Here is a 16823-nt window from a genome sequence, read left to right as displayed (position 1 = left end):
CACTGAGTTCTTTACCTTGCTGTGATCCTCAAAGGACCTGTCTGCCCTAGGAGACATGAATGGGCAGAATTGCCCCTACAGAAGGGCACTTGGTGGCATTTGCTTGACCTGGACCTGCCAGGGCTGTGCTGGCTGACAAATCTAGGAATTCCATTGTGGTGTATGCACACTGAAGCTCAGGGGTGTCTGCTGCTTCTGCTTGTGCTTTCTCCTTGCAGAGTGTGAGATAGCAGCATGGTGGAAGCATCCATGTGGGAAAACCCTAAATGCAGGAGCTTGCAGGTAGCTCTGTGTTGGCAATGGCTGCCCCTTTGTCATGGAGTACAGTGCCTGGCTGTTGTGCTGACTGTGACATGGGCATCTCTGTATCCTGCTGGATTTGTCTCTGGGAGATTGCCCCTGGATGTCCTAGAGCAGGTGACAGAAGAGGGTCTGTTCTGTCCCATAACAGTGGCAGTCAACAGGCAGGGTTCTTGTGTGGCCTCCTGGTCACTGAAGGGACAGAGCTGGCCAACACCGAGTTCTCAGTGGTTGTACAACCCAGCAGCAATGACAAACCTGACAAGTTCCCATCCCCACGGGCACCGAGTTGGCCACGCATGGGGACAGGGTTAGGCCCTTCCTTCAGGGGCACCTGTGGTTTCCAGCACATGCCTTGAAATAATTCCATCTCCCTGCATATGTAATTTTGCGTGTCATTGCCCCTAATTGCATGCTTAACACACACTCTTTTTAAAGTGCAGCCCTTTTATCAGCAGTAGGTAGTAGCAGGTTTAATAGGGTGTTTGAATTCCTATAAAATTAATCTGTAGCCTTCTGCGATAGGAGACGGGCAGGGAGCCATGTGGTTCATATCCAGTGTTGATAAACTTGTTATAGAGGCAGGAAACATTTCTGATTGGAGCAGTGACAAAATAATTTGGAGCAGAGCCATAAAAAGAGTGGATGGTGATGGTTTGAGCACAGCAGAGATTGAAATTGCTGGTGCGTGGAAGCAGCGCTGCCAGCTAACATTGACTTAGTGTCTCTGGAGAACTCTAACGGCAAATGCATTTTATTAATGGCAATATTCTTTTAGGAAATGCTGAGCATTGTTTCAGAGGTGGAGCCCCCTCGAGTACGTGGGTTTGGAAGTCAGCCAGACCAAGATCTGTTCAGCTGAGCTTGTTGCTGGTCACTGCTCTGGCCCCCGGCTGCAGCAGGAAGGTTGCCTAAGGGCATGTGCTGGGTGCTGTCTGCTAACTGGAATATCCTTTTCTAGTGCAGAAACTGCATCCATCCATTCTTGCTCTGGATTCACCTGTATGGGATAAAATGCTCAGAGACAGCAGGTCATGTTTTTAACTGTTCTTTTATTGTCTTTCATTTGAAATGTGTTTCCCAGAACATGAACATCAGTGGGAGTTGCTTCTTTCTCAGGGACTTGAGCTCTTACTGCCAGTAAGAGGGGCAGCTGCTCTAACTAGATTGTAGTCATTGGCATTGCAGTGCCACATGGGGCTTGGATACTTTTCCTTGCACTTAATTGTCTTGTGGGCGTTGATCAGCCTTGGAGGAGGCTCTGATGTGTAAGTGAGAGAGGAGCCTGCCATGGCCAGCCACGGTGCTGCATTTTCTGTGCTTGCTCTTGCTGTTACCACCTCTTCACCTTCTTCCAGCTGCTTTCTGCTTGAATCCAGCATGGAAACAAGTGTGGACAGCAGGGGTGGCTGCTGGGCCCATTGAGAATGGCAGAAATGGTGCAGGTTGTACAGCCATAGGGATGGGGGATGGAGAATGCAGTGAACAGGAGTCATGGACTGTGCTGGTCTCCCAACAGGGCTGAATTTCACCTCGTACCTCCAGCCATGGTTCCTTTGCTGTGTAAAACTGGGATGTGATTCAGTCAAGGAAAGTAACCCCACTGCCACACTGTCTTTGCTTTGCAGGGAGGCTGTCGGAAGGGGATTCTCTGGAGCTGAGCTGTAGTGCTGGTCCTGCAAAGGTGATTCTGGAGCCAAACCAAGTGGTGGTTTTGGACTGCAACCTGACCCCTGTTGAGCAAGTGATCAATATCACCTGGAAGAAGAATGGGTTTCCATTAGTGGAGCAAGAACATCTCCATGTGCTTCCAAATGGATCACTCTTCATCTCATCCCAGGCTGTGGCAAAGGACAGTAAATATCCCGAGAGGGATGGTGCTGAGGGCAACTACTCCTGCGTGTCTCACACCTCCCTAGGGACTGTCACCAGTCAAATAGCTGCAGTCAGATTTTCAAGTAAGTGTTCTGGGGGGTTTGTTCATTTTCTTTCCTTCCCCTCCTGGTACTTGTACAGAAATCTGCTTCCCCAGGAGCTTGAGATAAAATGTCTGTGAAATAAAATCATAATAATAATGTATAGATAGGAGTGGGGATAGTCCACAAAATAAGCAGTGGTGTATTCCTGTTATCCCACTGTTAACATCCTGTGTAACTCTCCCAGGTAAGTGCCATCAGCTATGAATTAAAAACAGGACCCTCCTCTTTCCAAAAGACAGTGCTTGTTTTTGAAGAGAACTTCAGAGCCCTGAGTGCAGCACCCTGTGCATGGAGAGGTGGCTGTGGGGGGATATGACTGTGGCAGCTTGTGAGGTGAATATCTCTTTGTATGGAAGAGATGAAAGAAAGGGTTCTTCAGGGCAGTTTTTGTTTGCATTTGGAAGGACACTCCAAGATCTGAACTGCTGAATCTCTGCACAGAGTTCAAGAATAAAATTCCTTTATATTCAGGCTTGGCTCCTGGGGGCTATTTTAAGTGAGTGCGAATAAATGATTCCTTGACCTGCCAAATAGGTGAGGCTAGAAAATAATGCAAATACAGTAACACTTATTTCTAGTACAGTGACTTGTGTATGTTAAATGTTGCTAAAAACAGCTGCACAGGCACACCATAGGAGTTGAGGGGGGGTGAAGGTGCCCAGATAATGTCCTGACATCCCCTTTACACTGGGATGTTTTTAGGCTCTGGTACCCCAGACAGGGCCATGCAGGCTTGGCCAGGGAGTGTTTCAGTCTGTGAGCACTGTGCTGTAGAAACCAGAATTGCTGGTGAAGCTTTGCCAGATGAGGGGAGAATCTTTGACTTTTGCAACACGTCCTCTTTTTCTGCTCAGAAAATGTTTAGCATGCAGTCAGGGATCGTGCACACAGGTATTGTTTGGGAGGAGCTGTCATTAGTCCAGATGGATTTATTTAGGTGCTCCTGCCTCAGTCCCAGACAGTCTGAGTTAGGATATATTTATTCCCTTTTAGGGTGACTTACGTTGAAGTGTGCACTGTGTCTCTTGCCCAGTTGCAGTGGGCTGTGTCTCTTTTATGGTCCTGGGTTTATTGTTTGGTGTCTTACGAGTTAGAGCAGTGGAGACACCTCGAAATGGGGAGGCTGACTTAAATTGCCCTTCTCTCCTCCTGGATTTTTCCAGAAGAGCATAAATGGGTGATGCCTCTCTCCATGCCCTTCTGTGTTTGTCCCAGAAATGGGAAATTTCAGGTGAACTCTTTCCTTATGTGTACTCATAGGTCTCCTTTTATTACCATCTGCACAGGGAAAATGCAGCTTCCATGGCACACATGTGCACCTGCCATAACCCATCCATTTCTGAGCAGGGAGCAGCGAGGGAATTGATTAATGAAATGCATCTCTCACTTCGATTTGTTCCGAGGGCTGGGCAGAAGCACTTGCTCCATTAGCATTCAGCTGGAGCAAGTGAGGATTGTAAAGGCTTGGGTTTTTTTCATTTTTTCTCCTGCTACTGAACATGGTCTGTCCAAAGCTGGATGGACTTATTCTTTGTGCGATTGCCTTAGGGACTGCTAGTCAGGACAGGGCAGTAGTAGAAAACCTGTTCAGCAGGTGGGATGTGTTATTCCTGCCATGAGTTTGTCCTTCTGACTTGCAGGTGCTTTCCTTCCCTGGAATGGGGTTCCCATGCAGGGCTATGGGGCTGTCTGTGCCACTGAGTCTTGCAGTAACAAGTAGGAGCATTGGGTGTTTGTAGCACCTCCCTTGCTCAGTACTGGTTTGGTGCTCTTGGTGTCATCTGCTGTGTTTCAGGCTTGTGGGAGTCCACTCCTCCCCCTGAGGGCCCCAAGAGCAGCTCTGGCACCTCTGTGTAAGGGCTGCCAGCTTCCCAGTTCAGGGAGGGGATGCTGCAGGCAGCAGTGAGCCCAGAGGCTGGAGGAGGCCTTTTGGAGCAGTCAGGTTAGAGTGGTGGAGGTTGAATGGCATGTGAAGGCTGTGACAGTGTAAGGATTTCCATCTTTCCACCATGATCCAGGAATTCAGCTCATTGGCATTTTGCTGGATAAACATATGGCTCGCTGCCCAGTGTTCCCTGGCACCCTGTGTGCCACCAGGGGACCCATGCCACTGTCCCTGTCCACACCTCGTGGCAGTGGTGGCCATGGCAAAGGGGGAGGAGCAAGGCTGTGAGGGCTCCTGTGTGCCTGTTAAGCAAGCAGCTGCTCAGGCTGATAAACTGGGTTTTCCTGCAGGTTTTCCTGAGCCCCATGTGCTCCCACATGGAAGTACCAGGGGCATTATTGTAGTTGTGGGAAGGTGTAGCTTTCTACCTGTTAATAACTACATTGATGAAGATTTGTTAAAGCTTTTAATTTAGCTTAAACATTTTGTGCAAGGGAGGTTGTAGAAAATTACAGTAATTGTGCCTGTCAGATGAAGACGTTTGCTGTGCCTGGAGGGAATGGACCAGCATTGCATGGCTGCTGGCAGGGAGCACGGGAGAGGTTTGGAGTGTTCCTGCACCTGGAGGGACAGGCCACAGCAGGAATTAACACACAGGATCTCTCATCATCCTCTCTCCACATGGACAGTCTGTCTTCTCTGTGGCGCCCTGCGGGTCTGGGATTTGAGGAATGGCACACTAGGATTTGTTCTTACTTTAAGGATTTATTTTATAGATTTTATCCTATTTATTTTGTGAATTAGGGGCATGGGTGAGTGAAGGCCAGGGACTGTAGGCAGAGCCACGCTGGGCAGAAAAACTTCCTGCAGATGAATGCACAGGCTCTGGACCATCCATGACTTTAGATGTGGATTTAGACGCTGTTTTGGGTAGGTGGGGAGCTGGCTCCTGTGGAGAGCAGGAGCAATCCTGTGCTGCCATATGGCCCTGCAGACGAGCGCTGTGCTGGCTGGGCCTGCGCCGTGCTGGGGGAGCCGTGGCAAATTGCTCCCACCACTTTGTTAGCGTGTTCCTCTCCCACCCCCAGCCAGTCAGAGGTGAGTCGTTCAGAGAGGGGTAGTCTGGGTGGTGTATGAGATCTGAGTGGGGGCTGAGGTTGCCCCCACCTTGGAAGTACCTCCTAATAATTGTAGAAGGTACAAAGAGGACGAGCACGCAGAGAGTCTGGGGGCAAAGCGCTGTGGGAGAGAGCAGCGAGCCCCTTTCAGAAGGCTGAATTCCTTGCATAGACTGCATTTTCTGCCTGGGGTGTAGTGTTGCTGGCTGGCAGCCTTTCCAAGCCCACAGCCTCCTGCACGGATCTCGCTGCTGGGAGAGGGGGAGGGTGCTGTGTTTCACCATCCTGCAGTCACCCCTGGGCTCAGAGCTAAAAGCCTTGGCACACACGGCTTGGCTCCAGCTGGGTTTAACATGTCAGTGGGGAGGGAGCTGCCTGCCCCTCTCCTGGAGGTGCAGAGCCCAGTGCTTTGGCTGTCGCTGAGGGCAATTTGCTGTAATGCTCTTCACCTTCTCACCTACAGTGGGTAATTTTTACTGAGTGGCCTATTAAGGTGTTCAGGATAATCAGTGCAACACGGCTGGGAGGTTTTGGCGCTCAGGATAGCTTTGCAAGCTAAACCTTAGCTGAGAAGTTGAAAATAATGTTGAGTATGTGTCGTCTTTGTCTGCCTTTTCCCCTCAAGCATCTCCTTTCGCTGCCTCCCTGTGGGAAAACCTCTCACTTTGCAGCACTTCTGCAGCAGCAGAATTCTTCTGCCCAGGATTTGTTTGTGGGAGGAGAACAGCCCCTCCAAGGATGCTGTGGCCCCAGGGTGAGCAGTGTGTTGGAGCCTGTCCTATACTTGCTGTGACCTGCACGCACGTCCGTGCAGCGTGTCCAAGTGACAGGAGCTGCTCTCCAGTCCTCTCCTCCCTTGCCTGATTCTTTTTCCTCCCAGCCCCAGCTGTTGGCAGCACAGCTCTGAGTTGCACTGGAGGTGCTGTACGTGTCCTGCCTCATCCATTCCACCCTGGTACTCCTGAGGATGAGAGAGGAGGAACACAAGGGATCACAGCATGCTGTGGTGTTGGCCCCAAGCTGGTGCAGATGCTTGTGGAGCAGTGATCAGCCCAGCCAGCAAGTCTCTCTCTGCCTGACCCTTTCAGGGCTGACATCCATGGGTCTTGCTCAGTTCTGCATCAAAGGAACTTTTTCACTTCTCTTGCTTTGAATTGGTGTTACGTTCTGTGCTTATAAGGTCCCAGTTGAAGTTCCCTGTCCTCTCCTTCACAGAGGACTCTGCAGGCTGCTTCTTTCAGAGCTTGCAGGGGTGATTTTTTCCAGCCCATCCCTGTCCCCACTGTCCCTAACCTTGTGCTGTGAAAGGAATATGATGGAGCTGCTCAGCCTCTGAAGCCCACCCCAAGAGTTCTGAGATGGTTTGCTGGGCATTGCCATGGTAGAGCCCCCAGCCCCACAGAGCTCTCAGCCTGCTGTGAGACAAAGCCATGGCTTTGCCAGGAGCTGTGACTCCCCTTGGGAAGTGTGGCTGTTCCTGTGTGCTCCAAGAGGGACACTGTGCTCCCTAAGCAGGGGCACTGTTTGGTCACACTCCTCCACATCCTAGTGAGGTTCTGTTGGGGATGCTTTTCTTGGCTTTTGAAGAGCCATTCCAGCACAGTGGGCAGATAGGGCTGGGTGGAGGTAAAGGGAAGGATTTGGTTCTCAGCTGGGAATTTAAAGCTTGTAGGACCAGATCTGGCAGGTGATAGCCACGAATAACCAGGACAAGTTATTGCCTGGTAAGCCAGGGAGCCCAGGAGGCTCTGTCACCTTTTGTACACCAAGCTGATGCCACTTAATAATGAGCAGCAGAGAGACAGGTGATGCTGCTTGAGGTGGAGGAAACAGAAATGCTAACAAATTTCTTTTTTTAGGATTCCTACCTCCCATCATTATCTTCCTGAGTACATGGCCCTCCAGAGCCTGCCAAAATATTCTCATTGACACCTGTAGGATGAGAAGAGAATAATGGGAAAGAGGATTAAGGGTATCTGCTGTCAGGAGAAGGTTGCTTTGATGGTGCCATCCTGAATATGCACTGGCATTTGATGGATTTTCTTTTAAACTCTTGGATTCAGCAAGTTTTATTAACATGAGCTTAAAAGGTTTTGTAATTTGTAGAAATTACTCTGTGGTGAAGTGGTCTGCAGTGTATATTTGAGAATACTAAAGCAGTTGGCTGAATTAAGGCCTTACATATTAATGTATTTTTCAATTTTTTCCAGGAAAACATTTTTTCATTCCATTTGTATTGAATTGAAAAACGAAACGTGGCAGACAGCTGGTGGGAGAATTTGGTCTGTAGCTGCTGCGGAGAGCAATGAGTTGCTTGAAACATGTGATAACTATTTAAATTAAAGAAAAACACTAATGACAGCTGAGAATATGCCGAGGTTAAAATGGGTCATGCAAAAGCATTTCATTTTCCCAACTGTACATACTTTCTCAAGCTCACACTGCAATAAGGCATGTATATGTGTGCATGGATGTTTGTGTGTGTGAGAGATGCAAAGAAAAACTTCAAGTTTGGAGTCCTACAAAATCCAAAGCAGTGATGGATGTTCTTGGAAAGCAGTGGTGAGACAAGCACATAATTGTGTTGGAGGGCCAGGAGGTCGCTCAGGGTCCTTCTGAGCACAGTGCTATGCTCAGCCCAGCATTCAAGTGTGATTTCTTGGCTGAAATTTATGTTTCTTGTTCCACATTTGGGGTTTCTGGCACTTGTGTTAGAGCATTGTTGGATGGATTTGTCCAGCAGGGTAGGTTTCACAGCAAAGACAGTTTAACAGAGATTGATAAAGCAGAAGCCATTTCTTCTAGGGGCTTTCTGCCCCCATCCAGGAGCCTGCATGAATATTCAAAACTCTGCCTGTGACTGAGATGCCTTCAGGTTATGCTGTTGGTAGGACAGATGCTGACAGCCCTGGGGGAGGATTTCTGCTGCAGGGTTTTGCTGTGTGCATGGAAAGGTTGGAAGAAGAGGCAGCTGTGGATTATAGTCCAAGAGCAATTCCAAACCTTAGTGCTTTGTCTCCAAAGCAGTCCAGCCTCTTTACTATGGAAAGACATATATAGAGAGAGGTGAGCCTTGGAGAGTAAACAAGTATCCTGGCATGTATGAAATCCATCCTCCTCTTAGCAGGGTGTCTGGATCCCCTTGGCTGCCTCCCATCTGCTTGAATAGAATAAAGTTGGTTTTTGCAGGTAGGAGAAGGAGGGTCAAAACTTTATGGGCTCTGCCTCTGGTCTCCAGCACTGCCAGTCAGTGGGCAGCTGTTTTGTGTAATTTGACATCTGGCTTGTTCTTCCTCTTGCCTTGTTTTAATTTCCTGTGGCTGCAGGAATGCTACAAGGCAAGGGGGAAACTCTCATCTCTGGGGTTGTGGCATTTCCCCTCTGTTTCTCATTCTGTGTCCTTCCCAAGTGGAGCAAGGGAACATACAAGGAAGCAATTTAGGAAGGTAACTGCTGAAGCTGCCAAATTGCCTGTCTTTCTCTCACACTGTTGCCTTAAGGTGGAAAATGAGGCAAGAAACAAATTTACACATTGAAACCTTTCAGTTACTGTTGTTAGGGTTGCTGAGGGTCTGTAGGAGCACAGGATAGGGAGGAATTACATTTCAGGCTGTCTTCAGGAGAGAAAAGCCTTTCTCTTAGCTTATACATCATGACAAGTTTGCATTTCTCAGCAGAAACACTGAGTTGTTAACTTTCCTTCCCTCCTTCTTTCCCCAGCACTGTCACGCTTTTTCCAGCAGCCGGAGTCGCAGACAGTGGAGGAAAATGGCATGGCCCGGTTTGAGTGCCGGATCGAGGGGCTGCCCTCCCCTGTCATCACCTGGGAGAAGGACCATGAAGCTGTGCCAGCAGAACCCAGGTGATGCCCTGCTTGCTTTCTTGGGTCAGCTTGAAAAAAGAGCAAAGCAAAACCTGACCATTTAGGATGTGGAAATCATTCTATAAAATGGCAGAATGACGAGAGAGGTGATAGAAAGGTGATAGAGAGGTGATATCAGGTTTGGACCTGATAACTAATTGATATAAGAGGAGTTATTCAAGGGACCAAGGAAAAAAGGTCCATAAACATCTGAATAAAATGGACTTTCCCCCATATATTCAAACTACAAAGGAAAAACAACTCCTGATACTGTGCTAGTTATTACAGCTCAGAACCTGCACCCTGCAAAGGCCTGTGTGTACCCAGGATGGGGCATGGCAAGGCATGGATGCTTTGGCTTGTCCTCTTGTGTGAAATGACATGGAATTCGTTGGGTTATTGGGGCCTGGGGTGAGGAGTATTAACCTGGGCGTATCCAACTGAACTCCATTATGTGGATTTTCTTTGATTTTGGTTATGATTTTAATGGGAGGTGTTTTCTTTTGCCTTACTCCCATGTTTAAACACCATCTAGTAAAAGATGCTGAATTTTCTTTTTCTGGAGAAAAGAGGAGAGTCCTGAAGCATGATACTTTTTCTTTCATGAAAGTCAGTTACAAAGGAAGGGATAAACCATTAGTTGTTTGTCTGTAGACATCACTTCTGCAGGGAATCAGTAACTGAATTGTCCTTTAGTTCTTAAAAACTCCTTTTCTGTTCTTCAGGAAGAGGTGTTTCCCACCCAGAAAAGTTAATCCAAGTGGCGGAAGAGGAAAAAAAGAGGGAGGTGTTTGGGGGGAAGTTTAGAAATGCTTTTGAAGCAGTGGCTATTTCTGTAAGAATACCCACTTATATCCTTCAGTCTGGAGTGTGGCATCTAAAAGTTCATAGGAGGCTGTTATGAAGAAAATTAATAAAAAAGGAAGGAAAAAAACCCTAGAAAATAAGGGATTGCAGGAGAAGTGTGTCATAGATACAATGGCTTTTTAATGAGACAGCTCGATGGATATTGTGAAATTACTTGCTCAGAGATTGCTTTCATCACGGGCAGCCTGAAAATTGTTTTCCTTGTAAAAGCCAGGCCATAATCTCTATCTGCAGATCTTGCTTTTTAAATCATGTTCTAGCTAATATGCTTTTTCAGAAGGATTTGCTTTTTTTGTTGTTGTCTAGTTGTTGTTGGATTTAATATAACCGGCTTTCGAAGGAATTAAGTGAATTCCAGGAAATGTTGGCTGCCAACCAGAGCTCTCTGTTATCCTCCCTGCATTGTGCCTAAGGATGGGATCTCAGGCTGGCCTGATTACTGTGGGCTCCCTCCTGTGCACACTTGGGATGAGCCTGTGAAAATGGAACCCTTTGGCTGGGCAGGTGTCAGGGTGATGATTTCATACTCCAGAATAGCAGGGCTGGGAGGGTGTGCAAAATCAGGCTCAGGGACTGGAGGTACAGCCCTGGAGTTGTGCTTCTACATCAGTGTTTGTGATTTAAGAAGGATAGAATAATCATGTTAAACTCACATTGCTCTTCCCTTTTCTTGCTTTTCCTTTTCCTCTCTCTTGTCTTCCTTTCCCCCTCTTTTTCACTCTTCCCCCTCCACTTTTCTTTGTTGTTCTTACCTCTGGGCACTCTTTTCAGCCTTTGCCCCTGGATGCAGGTTCTAGCATGGTGCTACTTCAAAGGTACTGAGAGCTGATCTTAAAAAAGTATTTTAACAACCTATAGGGTACCATAGTGCTGATTGGTGTTTTTGGAATACCTTTCCTGTCCCTCTTCAGGACAAAAATCTAAATTACCTATGTGAGTAAGGCACAGATTATTTTGCAGTTCTGGCTCTGAAGCACAGTGAGTAAACACAGTCTTAAATCTGCAGCTGCTGCTGGAAGGTGGCTCACAGGATTTCTCTTGATTGCAGTTGATTTGGGGTGTGTGCAACATCTCTTGGCATAATCTCTGGTTTATGTGCTGGCTGGGTTTCACATCAGGCTCCAAAATTCTGTTTATTTTCTCTAGAGCCAAGATGAGCACTTGCTGGGAACTGGAAGTCTTTGGAGGTCTGCACAGCAAATCCATAACCTACAGACCACATACTCTGCAATCACAGTATATTTGTCCACATTTTGGCTACGTGAGGGTTTTATCTTTGTGTAAAGTTTTATTTCTGTGCTGTGCCAGGAATGCCTTGACATGGCTCATGTTCATGTACAGGACTCTGGAGCTGTGAGCAAAAGGGCTTCCAAACTGAGCCTGCAACAGAGCTGCAGGTTCCTCACTGTGCTCAGGACAGCTTTGGGCTGTCCTAGGCACCTTCAGAAGGCTGAAGGTAGGGTGTGCTGGCAGTTTACCAGGCGGAAGATAAGAAAGGGAGTAGGGCTGTTAATGCTGGGATGTTCTCTGAGCTGTAGGGCTGCAGGGTTTGGACACGAGGCAGTGATGCTTGATTTCAGCTCTTGGGCACTGCTCTGGTGAGCAGCCCTGAGCCCCTCAGTGCTGTCAGGGAGGGGAAGAGCTCTCTGGGTGTGCCCTGCTGTTCTTGCTGCCTTTGGAGCCGTGGCAGTTGGCTCTGCTCTGAGTGTGCTGTCCTTCAGGGTAATCCAGGTGGGGGCTTGCCTTTCGCCCCCATCGAGGCAAGCTTCTCTGAGATCCTAACACTGCAGCTATCAACAGCAAAACTCCTGGGACTGCCAAGGTTCCAGCGTTTCTCTTGCTTCCAGGGCCTTTGTCTGTCTGTCCTTTAGCTTTTGTTTCCTGCTTAATCCTTGGTGAAGGTGAGCAGACAAAAAGATTTGCGCTTTGTGTGAAAAAAAAGCTCTGACAACTGTCTGCTCTGAGTTATCAGGCAAATTTCCTCACAGGGAGCCTGGGGATGGAGCAAATGCCCTTGCAGGCTGCCTGAAGGCTTCTACTTCAGGGCTGCTGGGAGCCTGAAGAGCTGGAGGCTTTGTGAGCAGCTGGGAGAAATGGTGGATAGAGAAATGTGCTTTTCTTCCCTCCTTGCTTCCCCAGCAGAGCAATCCTCACTGCTGCCACATTTTTCCAACAGGATGTATGGCACTGAGTAGATCTCTACCACTGGACTGTCTCAAGCTCTTTTCATGAAGTCTCCCCATTAAACTCCCTTGTTTCCACATCCTGCTCTCTTTAGAGACACAGTGGCTTGTTTTGTGCCCTCAAGAGAAGCTGTGTCCTGAATGCCCTGGTATAGTGACCCTGCTCTGAGAGAAGAAAGGCCAGAGATCAGAGGTCTGTCCTAGCCTCAGTGAATCTGTGATATATCACTGAAGTGTCTTTTTGTGGCTGGGAGATGCCTTGCCTGGTGTTTGAAATATGTTGATATTAATTACAGACTCAAATAGCAGATGCACGACAAAAATAAATATTATCGCAGTAGGAGGCTTTCCCTCCATGGAGCTGAGAGGATGCAAATATTTGTCATCCTTCTCCTGAGTCCTGATGAGGCATCCTGATGAGGGCTTTTCGGTATCACCTCCTCTGAGGTCTTTTGGGGCTTGATCCTGAGCAAAATGTCTTTGTGAGTAGCAGGAACGTGGCTTTAGGGATGTAAGGCATTGCATTTGGGTATATGGGAAGCTTCAGCCGTGTGTCCATGGATCAGGCTGTAGGATTGTTTCAGGGGAGACAGAATGGTCACTGGAGGAGCTCTTGTAGCTCTTCCTTCTTCATCAGCTGTGAAGGACAAGACATGATGAGCTCAACTGCAGTAGCTGAGGCCCAGGATTGATGCAAGACTGACAACAGGAATATTTGTCTCTGGAATAGACTGCTTAGGGCAAGGAGGTGTTTCCATGGGTGCAGATTTAGGATAAATGTCTGCAGGAGCAGGCATGCTGTTGGTGACCATGGCTTGAATGCAGGATGAGTAACCTGTTAAGGTCTTCCTGGCTCCATGATCCTTGCTCATGGCACTCCAGCTGTCTCAGCACCTGGAGAACCACAGTTTGACTTACTGTGATCTTTGTGGATGGCAGGACTGGCATTCATGGTTATAACTTGCCTTTGTGCTGTTCCTGTGGAATAGCTGTTATCCCTCCCCTTAGCAATTGCCTTTGAATGTGTCCTCTTCATAATGAAGACTGATAACCCAGAGCTGCCTGTCAAACCTCGGCAGCTCTGTTTATAGAGGCTTGCAATTAAAAATGGATCTCATATATAATTAAAAAGGATCACGTAGGCTTTGCGCCTTGCATTCAAGAATAAAGAGGCTGCCATCTAGGAATCCAGGCAGAAAATGGAGATGCTGACAGCCTGCTCCTACTTTTATGCTAATTGCTAATCATCTGCTTTGTTCAGTGTAATGCAGCAAGGATTGTGTTCATGTCGTGAGCAGTGTAGCCATTTCACTCTGTGGAATTGTTTCCCAGTAGCATCCCATGGGCAAATCAGAGGATACTGAATGCCCAGCTGTGAGTTTGTCACCTTGTGAAGGCCAGAAACTTGTGGAGGAAGGAAAGGAGCAGAAATGATGCAGGTTCAGGTGGCTGTGTCATGGCTGCTTTGGCCCATGGAGGTGCAGCTCTGTATCAACTGGTCCCTTTTCATGTAATTGAGGTGCAGCAAGAAAAAGATGATGTCCAGACTTCTTTGCAGTGTGTTTTTTGTCTGGCAACCAAACCTTTGTAAAAAGCAAGTGCTGAAAATGGCTGTAGCATGTGCTCAAGCTTGGGGACATCTACAAATGTGTATGTAGAAGTGTGAGTGTGTGGAGTTGGTTTGTACTGGCCAGTTGATTTGTGTCAGCAAAGTCCTGTTAATCTGGTCTCCCAAGAGCAGCTTTTAAATTTGGAAGACTCCAAGGTGATGGATAGGTCTGTACCTGCTGCTTTTTGAGAACCACAGGTTGGGTTACTCAGAGGTTCCCTGATCCCATTCTGCTGTCATTGCCAGGACCTGCACACGAGAGACGTTTTGGGAGAAAAAGAAGGGATTAAAGGACTTTGGGGTGATGAATATCTGGGGTAAGACATAGCCTGTCTCACACTCTTCCTTTTGGTTACTCAGGTTTATAACTCTTCCCAATGGTGTCCTCCAAATCGTGGATGTGCAGGAGAGCGATGCTGGGATTTACCACTGCGTGGCAACCAACGCCGCCCGAAAGCGCTACAGCAACGACGCCACCCTCAGCGTGGTGAAAGGTGAGGTGCTGCCAGCAGCCTCTTGGCTGGGTACAGGTCTGCCAGGTAATCACTGTGTGTGGTGGGAGAGCTGGGCTCAAATACCAGTGACCATCTCCCCTCCTGGTGTGGCTCTGCACGTGGCCAGCTTTGGTTCAAACTTGCAGAGAGGCATTTCATGAAAGGTTTCTCTTTGCTGGTGATGGGGTAAGGAGACTGTGTTGGGAGGACTCCTTCCTGCTCTGGGGTGATTAGAAGGGATGAGGCAGTCCATTTGCTCCTTGGGGAGGGCAGCATTTTTGGTGGTATTCTCTGCAGTGGCATTGGATAGCAAGAGAAACAAGGGCTGGCATGGACAGACAAAGCTGCTTCCCAGGCAAGCGAGAGAAGTAGCTGGAGGCTGGAGTAGCTGGCAGGACACTGTTTATCCAGGGTGCCCAGCACAGTCCAGAGGAGGCTGAGCACAGTGACATCCAACTTGTGTTCTGTGTCCATATTGCTGGTGCTCTGCTGAGCTTCAGAGATCATTATGTGTTATTGGGGAACAGCCCCAGCTGGGATTTCTCCTGGTGATACAGGCCTTTGGAGCAAAGCTTTGGCTGTGAGCTGTCCTTCACCTCCCAATCTGGGCCTCAGCCTCTGAGTGCATTTTGCTTTGTAAGCCAAGAGTGCAGTGGGCAAGTCTGGACATGAGGAGGACATAGCTGAGAGCCTGAGTGCAGTGGGGGTCTCCAGGCTCCAGCATCCTTCCCAGCATGCCTGGCTGCCTCCCCAACTTTGTATCATCCTGTCCTGCAAATGGACAAGCTCACCAGGGCTGGGGGTCTGGCTGAGCTGTCCCTTCTCTCTGGACTGTGCCCCCTGCCACATCTGTCTCCTGTTTGTGCTGACCCCGGTGTATCTTGCGGGCAGCTTTAACCTTGAAAGCTCTGAAATCCTTCCCAGCCCCTTCTGTCTTTGTTTAGGATTGTGTTGCTTGGCATTCTGCTCCCAGTGTATTTTCCCAGCGATGGCTTTGCTGTTCATCCATCAGCAGGGAGTGTAATTAACTGTGGAGCCTGAGAACACACCTCTGATCAATGGATGGTGTCATGGAGGTAATCTGGGTGGAATCTGCAGAGAATTCGTGAGCGGTTGAATGCTCTGTATCTAATTGCCAGCCCCTGCCAGATCCTCTGTGTGTTTAATGAAGCTGGGAGCTGAGGGGAGCGCTTCCTATGGGCACTTCCAGCTCCAGAGACAGCTCCTGTGCTGGCTCTGGTGTGCTATTGATAACTAATATCGATCAAGCTGCAAAGGTGAATTTGATGTCCTTGGCATCATAACTCATTCTGCATAATTGCATCTTGTAGCTCTGCAATGTTTAATCTGCTTTGCAAATGGAGGCAATGGAAGAGGTTAAATGGGAAGCATTCCTTCTGGAGCACCAGCCGGCCTGAGCAGATTTCTGCCTGCAGTTCTCACCCAAATCTCTCTTCTGCAGCACCACACCACCCGCTGGCTGCTAAAACAAATATGTGAGGTTGAGTTTTTCACCAGATTGAGCTGATAGTGATGAAAAACATGCCTGTTAAATCTCTGGGGTTTTTTATAATTGGGGAGAAGTATCTCTGAGACAGATGGGAAACTGCAGTGACCTGTGCAGGCTGTAAACTCCTTCATGAGTGACTGGCATGGTATTGATCCTTTTTTGTTTCAGCACTTCACCATCAGAGCACATTTTTGGATGCCTGGACTGGCTTGAGGAGTCTTTTCCTCCCTGATAATAGTTGGAGTGAGCTGGTCGGGCAGAAATCCTTTCCTGATTGTGAAAAATAAAACCAAACTAAACTAAAACCAAGAATCCTAGGGAAAAAAAACCCAAAATAAACCAAAAGACAGACAACAAAAGAACAATAGACTGAAGTACCGTTATTTAGTGTTGCTTATTTGGAAATTTTAGGGACCAAACTCCCTCCTTGCTCCTGGCAAGAGACTCCTTTGTGCCAAGATAAGGTGACAGTCCAGCCTTTCAGTCCCACTGCCAGGGCCCCTGGAAAAGGTTTGTGCAGTGGGACCTTGTGTCTCCTTATCTGCTGTCCCACTGGCAGCCCTGGCAGTGCTGTGTTATGATGCTGGAGGCTGTGCTCCTGGTAGATTTTGGGGTCTTGCTGGTGATAATCCAAATTCTTCCAAGGATCAGGTCTGGGAACATTTTGTGTTCATGCCTTTGCCTTCCAGACAGGGCTGGATTTGAACGAGCTGTGCATAGCAAAAGAATCAGTTTCCCTATAGCTCTTCTGCCCAGTTATCCTGTTCCTCCCCCTCCCTCCCTGTCCCTTGTACTATGGCTGGGAATTGTTCCCTCTCCCTTATTAAAGGCCTTTTCCCAGTAAAAACAGCAATTAACACAACCCCTTTCTGTCATATCTGCACAGTCTAAAAACCCCAAAAGTGTCATTTCCCTGGGCAGTGTGACTTCCCTGTCCTGGGGGGAATTTGGGCTGTGCTGTGTGTCTGTGGCTGAGCACATGCTGGCCGTGGCCAGGCAGGGCAGGCGGGGCTGCA

At 48.2% G+C, this 16823-nt stretch overlaps 1 protein-coding gene across 1 annotated transcript in view; it reads left to right on the top strand.

Annotated features, from left to right (window-relative positions):
- IGDCC4 (immunoglobulin superfamily DCC subclass member 4) overlaps nt 1-16823 on the top strand; it is an 86876-nt gene that overhangs the window by 27284 nt on the left and 42769 nt on the right. Inside the window, exons 2-4 of the mRNA XM_058033488.1 lie at nt 1929-2258; nt 9003-9144; nt 14164-14297. Of these exons, the coding sequence (XP_057889471.1) occupies nt 1929-2258; nt 9003-9144; nt 14164-14297 (606 nt within the window). The remainder of the gene's footprint in view (nt 1-1928; nt 2259-9002; nt 9145-14163; nt 14298-16823) is intronic.

The sequence above is a fragment of the Melospiza georgiana genome, chromosome 13 (assembly GCF_028018845.1).
Source record: "Melospiza georgiana isolate bMelGeo1 chromosome 13, bMelGeo1.pri, whole genome shotgun sequence".
NCBI lineage: Eukaryota > Metazoa > Chordata > Aves > Passeriformes > Passerellidae > Melospiza > Melospiza georgiana.
Note: the sequence above shows the minus strand (reverse complement) of the source record. Positions and strands in the feature narration are given on the sequence as shown.